The following is a 12,044-nucleotide window of genomic DNA, read 5'->3' as shown; positions in this document are numbered from 1 at the left end:
GGTCCACACTCTCGCCAGCGCAGACTGGAGCCTAAGCAAATGGGAGCAAAGATGACTCTCCTGCCAGCTCAGGTCTTGAGACTCCTCCTGGGCGGACACCCCTCCTCAGGTGGGAAAAGTGCCTGGTGACTAGAGCCAGAAATGGGATCTTTCCCAGAAGCTGTGTTGCTTCTGCAGGCCACCCTCTCCCCGGCAGTGCACCTGAGCAAAGATGGCTCTCCTTCCGGCTCAGACCTTGAGACTCCTCCTCCCATGTGTTCTTTACCATAATTTTTAAAATGGAAAAAAAAGCATGGAGGACATAACGGGAAAGAGTCACACACAGTTGATCAGTTGTCCAGAGGGCACAAAAAAAAAAAGAGAATGGAAGAGAGGCAGGACATGAAAAAATACAAACAAAATTTTCCAGAATTGTTCCAAGACATAAGGCAGCAAATCAAGGAAGCTCAATAAACCCAAAGTAAATCAGGTATTTGATGCTGGACACACTAAAGTGAAATTATACAACCTCAAATCCAGAAGAAAAGAAAAATCACCTTGCAACAGACAGAGAGACGACAGACAGAAAGACAGACAATCTACTCCAAAACAGCAGCAAGTAACAGAGGTGCACGTTAGCTAGGTTTAAACATAAGTGGATCAGCTCTTCAATTCTTATAAAGTATAAGCAGTATGACTGCTAGTGTAGCTTTAAAATGTCAGCTAGGGCCTGGAGAGACGGTTCAGCGGTTAAGAGCGCCAACTGCTCTTCCAAAGGTCATGAGTCCAAATCCCAGCAACCACATGATGGCTCACAGCCATCTATAATGAGATCTGATGCCCTCTTCTGGTATGTCTGAAGACAGCTACAGTGTATTTACATTAAATAAATAAATAAATAAATAAATCTTTAAAAAAAAAAAAATGTCAGTTAGTAGGCCCTAGTGTTTATGACAACAATTATGTGCCATATTATAGTACAGGGAAAGTTTGTTAAAACAATCTATCTGAACACAGATTTAAAGTGAATTGTGTTTGCTTGGCACAGAGGTGGGGGGAGAGGCCAAATGCAAAGGGACGACACAAGGCAGTTCTCAGGAATGACTACTGCCAAAATGCTGTTCCCTAACAGTGGTGACAGGGGTTCTAACTATGTACACGTTAAAACCCACAGAACTTTACCTTTCCTGTAAGTCAATCTTATTATATGATGTTTGAAAGAACAATTTGACGTGTGTGCATGGGTGTGTGCAAACGTGCATAAGTGTGTGCATCTTACTGAGAATTATGTCAACATGTGGTTCAGGTCGTACAGATTATACATCATTATTATTTCCATTCTGACACTACAACTCAATTTCCTTCTGCAAGTCCCTACTACTGTCTAACTAGCCTGCTTCTATGTATTGCTATGTCCCTTACAGGTTTATATATCTGAGCAAGAACATACCACCACAGCTAGTACAAGACTGAAAAAGTAAGTCAAATGCTATCCAACCATTCAATATAATACTATATAAATTACGATAACTATATGAATTACAATTAAATAATAATGAGGATAAATCTTAGTTTGTTTTTTTAAAGCATTGTCCAGAAACCACCAATACAACAATGTGGCCCAGGTTGTGACAAGTTCCACAGGCAGCTGCTTACCTGGAAGAGTTCTTTAAATGAGGGGTGGACCATCGGATTGGGCACGAAGGGGAGGGCATAGAAGGGAAGAAACTCTGTAGTCTGGCTCAGGGCTGCCCCTTTTGTCTCCAGGTAGGTTTTGAAATAAGAAATCCTCTCATCAAGCTCCTGTTTGTCCTAGAAGAAGGAAGACGTGTGCTCAGGGTCTCTGGCGTCAGTCCTCCTGTTCACCTCTGTGAGGCTCCTAGGTCCCAGCAACGGCACCCATTGCTCCACCCAGCCCGACAGGCACACTGCTCCAGTGTCTGACATCACTTTGGACAGGAATGCTAGAGGACCAACTGGTATTTTACATCACTAGTACCACTTTCTCACATCCATAGAAAGCTCCACAAACATCCTTTTCAGTGTTGGAACCGACCACCTTGTCTATTAGATGTGCCCATCACTTCTGCTTTCCAGACACAAACATCTGTCTGCATTCCCATGTTTCTAAAGGGAAATGACACATCTCTGTAGTTTCCTGACACAGAAGCTAAGGACGGACCATGCCTGCCTCTATCACTGTTCCAAGCACAGCCCAGTTTGGGGAGCCCCTCCTCTCTGGCCCTAAGGGGACACTGAGGCTTTAGCACAGGGACTTTTCTGGGTACTTTTTCCCCACCACACAGATCCCACCTTCCTCTCCCCATCTGACTCAGCCTGTGCCATGAGGTTCTCTCTTGAGCACTGGGCTTAGAAAATAGTTAAGGCTGACTTTCATATTATATCAAAACAGAAAAAGCTTTAAACAGAAATAAGGTGGAACAAAACAACAACAAAAAGAAGAAGCAGCACAGGAAGTCTGTCATGGCCACTGTGTCACTTAGAGGAGCGGCTTTCCAAGAATGGCCACGTCACAGCTCCCTCAGCTCTGTTCCCTCCACTGTGGCCCTGACGTTCCAGTGAGTTCCCACAAGAACTCAGGGCAGTGAAGTGGGTTTGGCCTAATGCTGCTTAAATTATAATGTTAATTTTGGTCCCCAAAACTGCTTATAGGAATGTCTGCACATAAGATATTGAGGGACCCTACCACCAGTTGGTTCCTATTGGTAAATAAAGATGCCAGCAGCCAATGGCTGGGCAGGGCAGACAGAGGAGGGACTTTAGGATTCCCCAGCATGGGACACACACACACACACAGAGAGAGAGAGAGAGAGAGAGACAGAGAGACAGAGACAGAGACAGAGACAGAGACAGAGACAGACAGAGAGAGACAGAGAGAGGCAGAGAGACAGAGGGGGAGAGACAGAGACAGAGACAGAGACAGAAGAGAAGAGAGGAGAGCCATGAGAGGAGCATAGGACAGACTACACTGTGAAGGAGAGGAGGGTGAGAAGGCCGAAATGTAGTATAGAGGGAAAGCAGCCCTATGGAGGGGCAGGGTGTGGGGAGCTGCCTAGAAGGTAACAGGGCAACAAAGATAAAGTGTAGCTTAGGAGGGTGTTAATTCAGGTATACTGGAGGGAAGTGTTTGTTAGCTGTGGGGAGGTTTAAAAGTGCACATCAAATTTAACTGGCATGTGTGTATGTCTTTCATTCGTGAATCCAGAGCTCCCGCCAGGAGCCAAAGCAGTTTAACTAATTCACTGCTACAGGGCAGTGTTCCTATGAGTGAGTGATCTAATGCCAGCTCTGTCCTCTGCTGTTCCGTCTGTAACTGGAGGCTCATCCACCGCGTGGGCTCGGCACTCCAGCCATCTACCTCGCTTTCCGTACCTCCAGCCAACCTAGGAAAAGGCAGCAGATACTAAATTCAAGCCCACAGGCCTTCTCTACACACAGGCACACTACTTCTCCAATACTTGCTTTGAAATGTATGGTCTAGGTCTTCTCTTAGACACACCAAGTTACCCAATAAAGCCAACTTACTGGATGAGTCTCCAAGACTCAGACACCTGAGGTATTTAAAAGGAAAACAACTTAACTTTGATGACGGAAATTACAAATTCTCCATATAAATTAGAAAATAATCTTCTGAGAATGAAGTCAAAAATCATTTCTAGGGGCACAAAATGCAACATGATAAAATGGTCACAAGCCTACACCCATGCTTCCTTGAACTCCGTGAAGGAAGCATGTTAGCTAGCTCAGACTGACCCGAACCCTACGCAGCCTACCGGCCGGCCTCCACAGTACTTGAGAAGGTAGATGGCGAAGTGGATGTGAAGGTAGAACTCCAGCTTCTGGGCCAGGGAGTCAGTGTCTCTGATAGAGCTGGGAACGTGCCCCTCCCACAAGTCAAAGAACGCCTTCTGGTCTCCACTGTCAAACGCTGCCACCAGATCCCTCTGCAGAAGAAGACATAAGGATTCGGGTCAAAGGCAGGCATGGTGATGGGAGAAAAAAAGAAAGAAAGAAGGAAGGAAAGAAATCCAAAAGAAGAAAAAAAGAACTCTAGTCAAATAAGATGCTCATTCTCCTAATACCCCAAACTCACCACCCACCCATGCTAGATACCTACACACTCTCCCAGAGGCTCCTTATGCAAGCCCTGTGACAACTCCTAGATTTCCAGCCTTGGAACACCCAACCTGGGCTCTCTGAGAGCATGAAATGCTAAGGCCTTCAAAGAGTTCTGAGGCTGGAGGACTCATGGGCATGGGAATGTATTCAAGTCTCCCTTGAGTGCTACAAACTTCCACAGTGGGGTACAACTGTTTCAGAACACTGCCTTACCCCGAGCTGCTACCATCCACTCAATACAAACCCACAACTTTTTAAAGGGAGCCCAATAATGAGTTTCTACGTCCTCCAAACCAGCTTGGAAAAGCTGAGGGCAGCCTGTTAGCCACTGTGGAGGGGCGCTGCCAGAACAAAGCACAGGCAGCCATGCACAGCCCCCCAGTTGTCTGGGGGAACCTGGTCAGAGGCTCCTCGATTTCTTGTAAAGGAAGAATACAATGGTGAAGTGACTGCACCCAGCGCTGTGCTGCTGGGCAAGCCTCAGCCCCATGCTCCCCTCTGCTGGGCTAACCTCAGCCCCATGCTCCCCTCTGCTGAGCTCCCTGCGAACCCTGCCAGGCATTCTGGGGAGGTGGAGAGTTCTGTGACTGTGTGGACTGTGGAGACTGAGTGCAGACTTAGCTCGTATTTTAAGGCTTAGAGTCATGTCATTTTTTCAAAAATGTCTTGGCAGACTCTACATATCAAATGGTCCACCTACAGTTTTTCTAGATTCTATATTTGTAAATCTAAAATCACAGATTTCCTATGTCCTTACCATTGCATCTGTACATGGAAATGGCCCCTGCTTTAAAACAACCTCTATGCGGGCTGGTGAGATGGCTCAGCAGGTAAGAGCACCTGATTGCTCTTCTGAAGGTCTTGAGTTCAAATCCCAGCAACCACATGGTGGCTCGCAACCATCCGTAACAAGATCTGACTCCCTCTTCTGGAGTGTCTGAAGACAGCTACAGTGTACTTACATATAATAAATAAATAAATCTTTAAAAAAAAAAAAAACAACAACCTCTATGCATAAACCGACCCATTGTACTTCTGGTTGCAAACTGATCCTCTGTTAGCCAGGGCCACCAAGATAAGACTGCATACACAGCACTAGTCTCAGAAAGCACAATGCTGCTGGAACTCGGCCTAAGAATGGCAGCTTAAGGCAACCATCAGTTAGTAGATTTTGCTTATTACTACTGCAGACATTTTTGTGGTCTGAGTTTCTAAAAAACATTTTCATTACATCTATTTAGCAAGACAGTGTGTGTGTAACTGTATGTGCATGTGTGTGGTGTGTTGGCACACGTGCCTTAATGTGTATGTAAAGGTCAAAAGACAACCTTTGCCTCCTGATCACAGGAATCAAACTCAGGCCCTGAGGGCTGGGAGCAAGTGTGCTTATTACCCACAGAGCCTGGATTCTCTTGTCTTGCTTTCCCAATCTTCCTGCCTCAGTTTCCTGAATCCTGCGGATAGGGCGTGTGCCGCCACCCTCCTCTTATGCTCCAAGCTACCTGTCTGGGAATTCTATCAGTGGGGCATGATGAAAGAGTGGTGTGTGCTATAGTACGATAATATACAGTATAATCTATAGCTACTGGCTGGATAGCCAAGACATATAAATATTAAACACACAAACACCAGAAAAGAACACATGTTAGCAAAGACGGATAAAACTGAAAACTTCTATATTACTGGAGGGGGTTCTGCCTACATGTAAGTCTAGGCCCATGTGCATGTGCATGTTTGGTACCTGCAGAAGCCAAAAAGGGGGTGTCAGATCCCCTGGAACTGGACTTACAGATCGTTATGAGCCACCATGTGGGTGCTGGGAATTGAACCTGGGCCCTCTGGAAGAGGAGCCAGTGCTCTTAGCTGCTGAGCTATCTCTCCAGCCTTCTCTGTTGTTCTTTGATAGTGACCATCTTAATGTGATACATTGTGGTTCTTAGTGCATGCCTCTGATAGCTTTGGGTCTATTTTGATCTAACATGAAAGAACTTGCAATTTTCTGTCATCAGCGTCCTCACAGCTGAAGCCAAGCGAGGCCTTACCTGGATTATGAGCGACTTGGAGTCCTTCTTTAATGACCCACCGACAGTTTTACACAGTGGCTTTCCTTTTACTTTGCATTCTTTTGAAAATGTCTTCAAGGTGTCTTCAAATTCAGCAAAATCTAAATACTGGAAATGAGGAAATTCAGGAACAAAAAAATAAAATCCAAATACTGTAATAAAACAAAGGTCAAATACCCTGAACACATACTCTCTAATGCAGACCTACAAAAGACCAACAGGAATATGCTCAAAACCACACCCATGAGAATGTCTGCCATCAGGAAGACAAGACCTGGGGATGGTTCAGCTCATGGTGCTCTTCCATCACGTCTGACTCCCAGCGCCAGGATCAGGAGGCTCACAGCCAGAGGAACCAACCTCCTTTTCTGGTGTCCACTGCACGTGCACTCAAATGCACATAGATGTACACTAACACATAAATCATAAAATAAGTCTTCAAAAAGACAAGCGCTAACAGTGACAAAGGAAGTAGAGGGAAGGGAACCTTCTATACTGCTGATGACAATGGAGACCAACCTGGCTATGGATGGAGAGTAATGGGGGGATGGGGGGTACCTTAGAAAAGTAAAGAGAGAGAGAATAATAATAAACAATATGTGTAATATATATTGCATACATGTATGCAACTGTCAAGTAACAAGTCATTCAACAAAAAATCTGAACTAGGCTATGACCCAGCAATCTTTTTTTCTGAGTGTATATAGAAAATAAAATGTATTTCTACAAATGCTATTCACACATGAATAGTTCCACAACATTATTCAAATCACCCAAGACATGGGACGAACCTAAATATCCGTCAACAGATGAGTGGATTAGAAAATGTACACACTAATATTACAACCTTAGGAAATCGTGCCCCTGGTAACATGGATGCATGGGGGTGGGGGGCAGTATACATGAGATAGTCCAGGCAGAGACGGATAAGACTGTACATACATGTGGAATCTAAAGTCACACTCACAGAAGCAGACAGCACAGTGGCAGCTGCCAGAGGCTGAGACAACATTTTGGCCAAAGGATAAATTTCAATTATGCAAAATGAGTAAAGCCAATATGGTGGCTACAGCTAATCACACTGTGATAACAACACTGTGAAGCACATTTAGAATTTGCTAGGAGCGTTCTTAACACAGTCAGAGGAAGAAAAGAATGGGAGGAAACATGGGATAGGTGTATTTAATTAGCCTGATCAGCAATCACATCATACTGTCAATCAATACATATGTTGAAACATCGAGCCATAAATGTACACCTTTTTGTCAAGTACATATAGAAAACACGTGCCCACGGATTCCAGATAAGTAAACAATCTCCTGGGGCTGACACTACAGGCTATGACCCACCCTACATGCATTCTGGGAACCAAACCTGGGTCTGCCCCATCAGCACTAGATGCTCTTAACCGCTGAACCATCTTTCCAGCCCTGTCATCTTTATTATTAAGAGAAACTAAAGTAATGAAGGCTGGAAAGACGCTGATGTGATGGGCAGGGGTCTACAGCTTTTGGGTGACTAGGATCCACTTGAACCAGAATTAGAAATAACGTTTTGCTAGTAGGAGAATATAAACGCATTGAAAACGGACAACGTCAGCAGCGAGGCCCTTGCAGAGTGCTCCCACTCTCAAGAACAATGCTCTAAAACGGTTCTTCAGTTGGTATCAGTCACATCGTGTTCTACCTGTTCTAAACCATGGCTGGGTCCCCTGGCTGGCCGTCTAGTCCTTGTAGTTCCAGTCACAGAAATGTACTCAGCAGCACCACCACTGTGAACACTGTTGCCTGTCCAATGTGGAGACCATCTTTCCTCCAGTGTCTCTTGAGGCATAGCTGACAGTTCACTCACACTGAACAGCCTCAGCCTCCACTTTTTCAGCTCCAAACCTCAGAGGGCCTGCCTGGGTCCCGCTCTTCAAAAGCTTTCAGTGTAGCAAATCTAAATGGCCGAGAGTTAAAGCTGACCTACAGCACATGCCTGTAATCCCAGCACCGGAAACAGAGGCAGGAGGAAAGCCATTTCAAGGTCATCTCTGGCTACCTATCAGTTTCAAGGCTATTCTGGGTTATATGAGACCTAATCAAACACAACACACTTGCATGCACATGAGTGGGTGAGGTGGAAAATCATGTAATGATTAAAAGAAATACTGCAATTCAGAAATATATCACACATTATTTTTTATATAGTCATTTATTCATTTAATTTGTTTTGATAACCAGATGTCTGCACAAAGCCCAGACTGACCTGCAGAAGCCTCTCAAGGGCCGGGTTTCATGTATAAGCCTGCTACATTTTAAAGATGTATTTATTCTATTTTATGTGTGCAGGCAGCTTATCTGCAGGTATATCTGAACACTACATGCATGCAGCATTCACAAAGCCAGAAGAAGATATCAAATCCTTTCAAACTGGAATTACAGACAGCTGCTAGCCACCATTTGGGTACTGGGACCCAAACCTGGGTCCTCTGGAAGAGCAGTCAGTGCTTTGAGCCACTGAGCTATTCTTGCTGCATTTTAATTTTCATTTTAAAGCTTTATTCATTTTTTTCATTTTTATGTGTATGAGTATTTTGCCTACATGTATTATGTGCGCCACATCCATGCCCAGTATCCAGAGAAGCCAGAAAAGGGTGTTGGGTTCCCTGAGACTAGAATTCCTGATGGCTGTAAGTCCTCATGTGGGTGCTGAGAATCAAACTTGGGTCCTCTGGAAGCAGCCAGTGATCTTAACTTCTGAGCCATCTCTCCGGTCCCACTACATTTTAAAATACATGTTTTGGGGACCTGAGTTCCAATCCCAGACCCCACAGAGGGTGACTCACAAATACCTTCAACTTCAGCTCCAGGAGATCCGTGCTCCACTCTGGTCTCTGTGAGCACTCGCACACACAATGCAAACAGCCTTACAGACATAAACACACAAATAATCTTTTTAAAAAATGCTTTTCTGTGACTGTGTTTCATGTAAGTACCTCTTTCACTAATCCAAGTAATTCAGATTCATGAGCCAGGATATCCCCCATGGTGAACGGTTACTGGTAATTCGCACAGCAGAAATCTCTGAGACAAAAAAAAAAAAAAAAAAAGGTTAATTTAAGCCACTGTGAAATCACAAGTGGGTAGCTGTGGTGGACACAGTAATCCCCAGAACCTGTGACTGTGGGGCAGTGGGAGGTCACATGACCAGGGGATTTAAAGTACAGGTAGGGTTACGATAACTAATCAGCAGTCCTTCAATCACAGAGATGAGCCTGGATTACTAGGGCTAGAGAATCCCTGAGGAAAAGGAGGCAAGATGCAGAAAGAGGAGGGTCTGGTCACTTCAGGTTTTGAAGAGGTAAGGCAGGAGCTGGGAGGCAGGGCACTGCCCTCTAGCTTGTCCTGAAAGGAACAGTTGGCTGCCAAGGCCTGAATCTAACACACTCATCTGAGTCCCCTTAATAGAGGTCCGATCAAATTCTTTATGTGGCTCTCCACCAGAAATGCTGGCAATCGGGAGGGAAGGGTGACATGCACACACGCCTGTGATCCCCACACATGGAGGTGTAGTAACCCACAGATGAAAGCAGGCTCCTTAGGCCCATCTCTCTAAGCCTTTGGTAGCTCTCCACTCATCTGTTGACTTGAACCACACTGGCCAAACGGAAACTCCCTGATGCCCACAATATACCTGCCTTCAGGGACCTGCATGTCCACAGTTCCGTCTGATTTGATGCTCTTTCTGCAAACATCTACATCTTGTTAGGTCTCTGCTTAAAGGTACCCACCCAGAGAGACTTGGGAAAACACCCCATCTGGCCCATTACTCTCCAGCCGTCTGTGCCTCGGATTCCCAGAGGAACTCCCCACTGGTTGACTTCAATGTCCTCTCACTGATGCTCCTGCATCAAAATCCCCTTCATAACTCAAGGCAAGCATTGTGTGTGCTAAGCCCCAAGATGCCTGTTAGACACCCTGGTCCAGACAGGCCTGGAGCTGGATGGAAAGAGAGTCAGGGAAGAGAATAAGAGCGAGAGCCCAGGTCACCGCCTCATTAGAAGCAGAGTAATGGTTTGAAGAAAGGGGAAGGTAGGAACCACACTGACTAAAGCAACGTGGCAGGGTACCCAGAATTCTGAGTTCACTTCTGAGTTCACGGAAGTTATGTGGATGGACACAGGATAGCAGCCAGCAAGCAGCACTCCTCCATGGCCTTAGCATCCATATCGGCTCACACGACCTTGATCTGCCCTGCCTCACTTCCTTTGATGAACAAAGATGTGGAATCTTAAGCAAAATAAACCCTTTCTTGCCCTATGTTGTTTCTGGTCATACTATTTCATCACAGCAAGAGAAACCCTAACTAGGACAGTTCCCCACTTCACGGGCAAACTCAGTCTCTCCAGAGCTAGGATTAAATTTATGCTGATACTGCAGAAGAATGTGCAGAAGTTGGGTCTTTCCTTCCGAAGTGTGGATCCTGGGGTTCCAAGTCATCAGGCTTGGTCAGCAAGTGAATATCTCTTGTGAATTCAAGGAAACCCTTGAACCTTCTGTGTTGGATGGATGTCCTATCTCCTTAGCTCAGTTAACTTAGTCCAAACAACCTCTGGGTTAAGAATCTACTTTGTGGAGAAAGAAGTAAACTGTTCGTAGTGTTCTGGCACGCGGTGACAATGCCATCTCTCCATCTGCGAGAGATTCAGGCCTACAGCTGGCTGGATAAGGAGAAGATGAATTTGTCCTGCAAGTAACATGCTTCCACTTAGACTCAGTGAAGTCTGAGCGTGTCCTGGGCGCTGGGAAGGAAGACTACTAATGAAAACTATGGGGAGAAAGGGACCTAAATGCCCCCAGGCCACGAGATCGTGCTGCCAATGCTCAGTGAGAAGGCCCGGGGCCACTCCAAGTCCGCTCCACCGCAGCGGAGTCGGGGGCTCCTGGGGGAAGCAATAGGATGCTCAAGCGGCCGCCTCGGGCCCTGGCCAGGAAGGAACCGGGATCGACGCGGCGAGCCCTCCAGGCGACGATCCCAGGCCTGCGTCGAGGGTGCAGCCGCAAGGAGGGCCGCGCTTACCTGCGGCGGGGCTCTGCGCTCACTCCTCCGGACCGCCAGCTCGCCTGCCGTCACCCCGGCAACCGCTACCGCTAGCCGAAGTCACGTGAGGCGACTCGGCCAATCTTGCAGGGCGATGACGCCGCGGAGCATCCTGGGTGGGAGAGAGGTCAGTACCGGAAGTGAGGCCGTCTGCCTGTGTAGGATCCGAGCACCACGTCCACCTACGACCGAGTCTTCCAGGGATTATTAGAGACACTTTTGTCTTTTCCGTGTGAATTTAGGTTTGTAAAACAAAACAAATTGCGAGGCCGGCGAGATGGCTTAGAGCTAAAGGCGCGTTCCTCCAAGCCGGACGAAGGGAGTTTGATTCCAGGGCGTGCATTAAATATTACTCAGAGTTCTGGCCAGCCCACTGCCCTGAGTGTATTGAGAGCTACTACAATTAATCTCTGATCCAAAGTCAGTGCTTAAGGCCAGAGAAAACCTTTCCCCTCCCTCGGAGTGCTGAGGCTTTGTGGTAGAAGTCTCTATTACCACTTTCCCGGCCTTCAAAAAGTGGGAGCCTCCCAAGGCTGTCCAGAGGAGAAGGGAGGTGCCCTCGCTTTTAAAGAAGTTCTAGGATGGGCGGAGGCCCCATCTCCTGAGCTCTCTGCTCTGTCAATGCTTTTGTGAGTTAGGATGTCTTCTAACTAAGGCTATATTTAGGGAGAGAGTACTATGTCCTATGGCCTGTCCAGGTAATATGGCTTGAAAATAATTTCCCCTAGATGTATTCTCAGTTAGCTGTGTGCCAAGTGTTACCAGATGAAATATAGA

At 46.3% G+C, this 12,044-nt stretch overlaps 1 protein-coding gene across 2 annotated transcripts in view; it reads right to left on the bottom strand.

The window, feature by feature from the left end:
* Armc9 (armadillo repeat containing 9) overlaps positions 1–11,314 on the bottom strand; it is a 126,124-nt gene extending 114,810 nt beyond the window's left edge. For both annotated transcript variants that reach the window (XM_021198006.2, XM_029538986.1), the window contains exons 1-5: positions 11,247–11,314; positions 9,163–9,250; positions 6,162–6,290; positions 3,774–3,944; positions 1,636–1,791 (exon numbers count right to left, since the gene is read on the bottom strand). In XM_021198006.2, the coding sequence (XP_021053665.1) occupies positions 1,636–1,791; positions 3,774–3,944; positions 6,162–6,290; positions 9,163–9,213 (507 nt within the window). In that variant the 5' untranslated portion in view covers positions 9,214–9,250; positions 11,247–11,314. The remainder of the gene's footprint in view (positions 1–1,635; positions 1,792–3,773; positions 3,945–6,161; positions 6,291–9,162; positions 9,251–11,246) is intronic.
* Between the last annotated feature and the right edge of the window lie 730 nt (positions 11,315–12,044).

This window comes from Mus pahari, chromosome 5 (genome assembly GCF_900095145.1).
Source record: "Mus pahari chromosome 5, PAHARI_EIJ_v1.1, whole genome shotgun sequence".
Lineage (NCBI taxonomy): Eukaryota > Metazoa > Chordata > Mammalia > Rodentia > Muridae > Mus > Mus pahari.
This window is presented reverse-complemented; position numbering and strand designations above follow the sequence as displayed.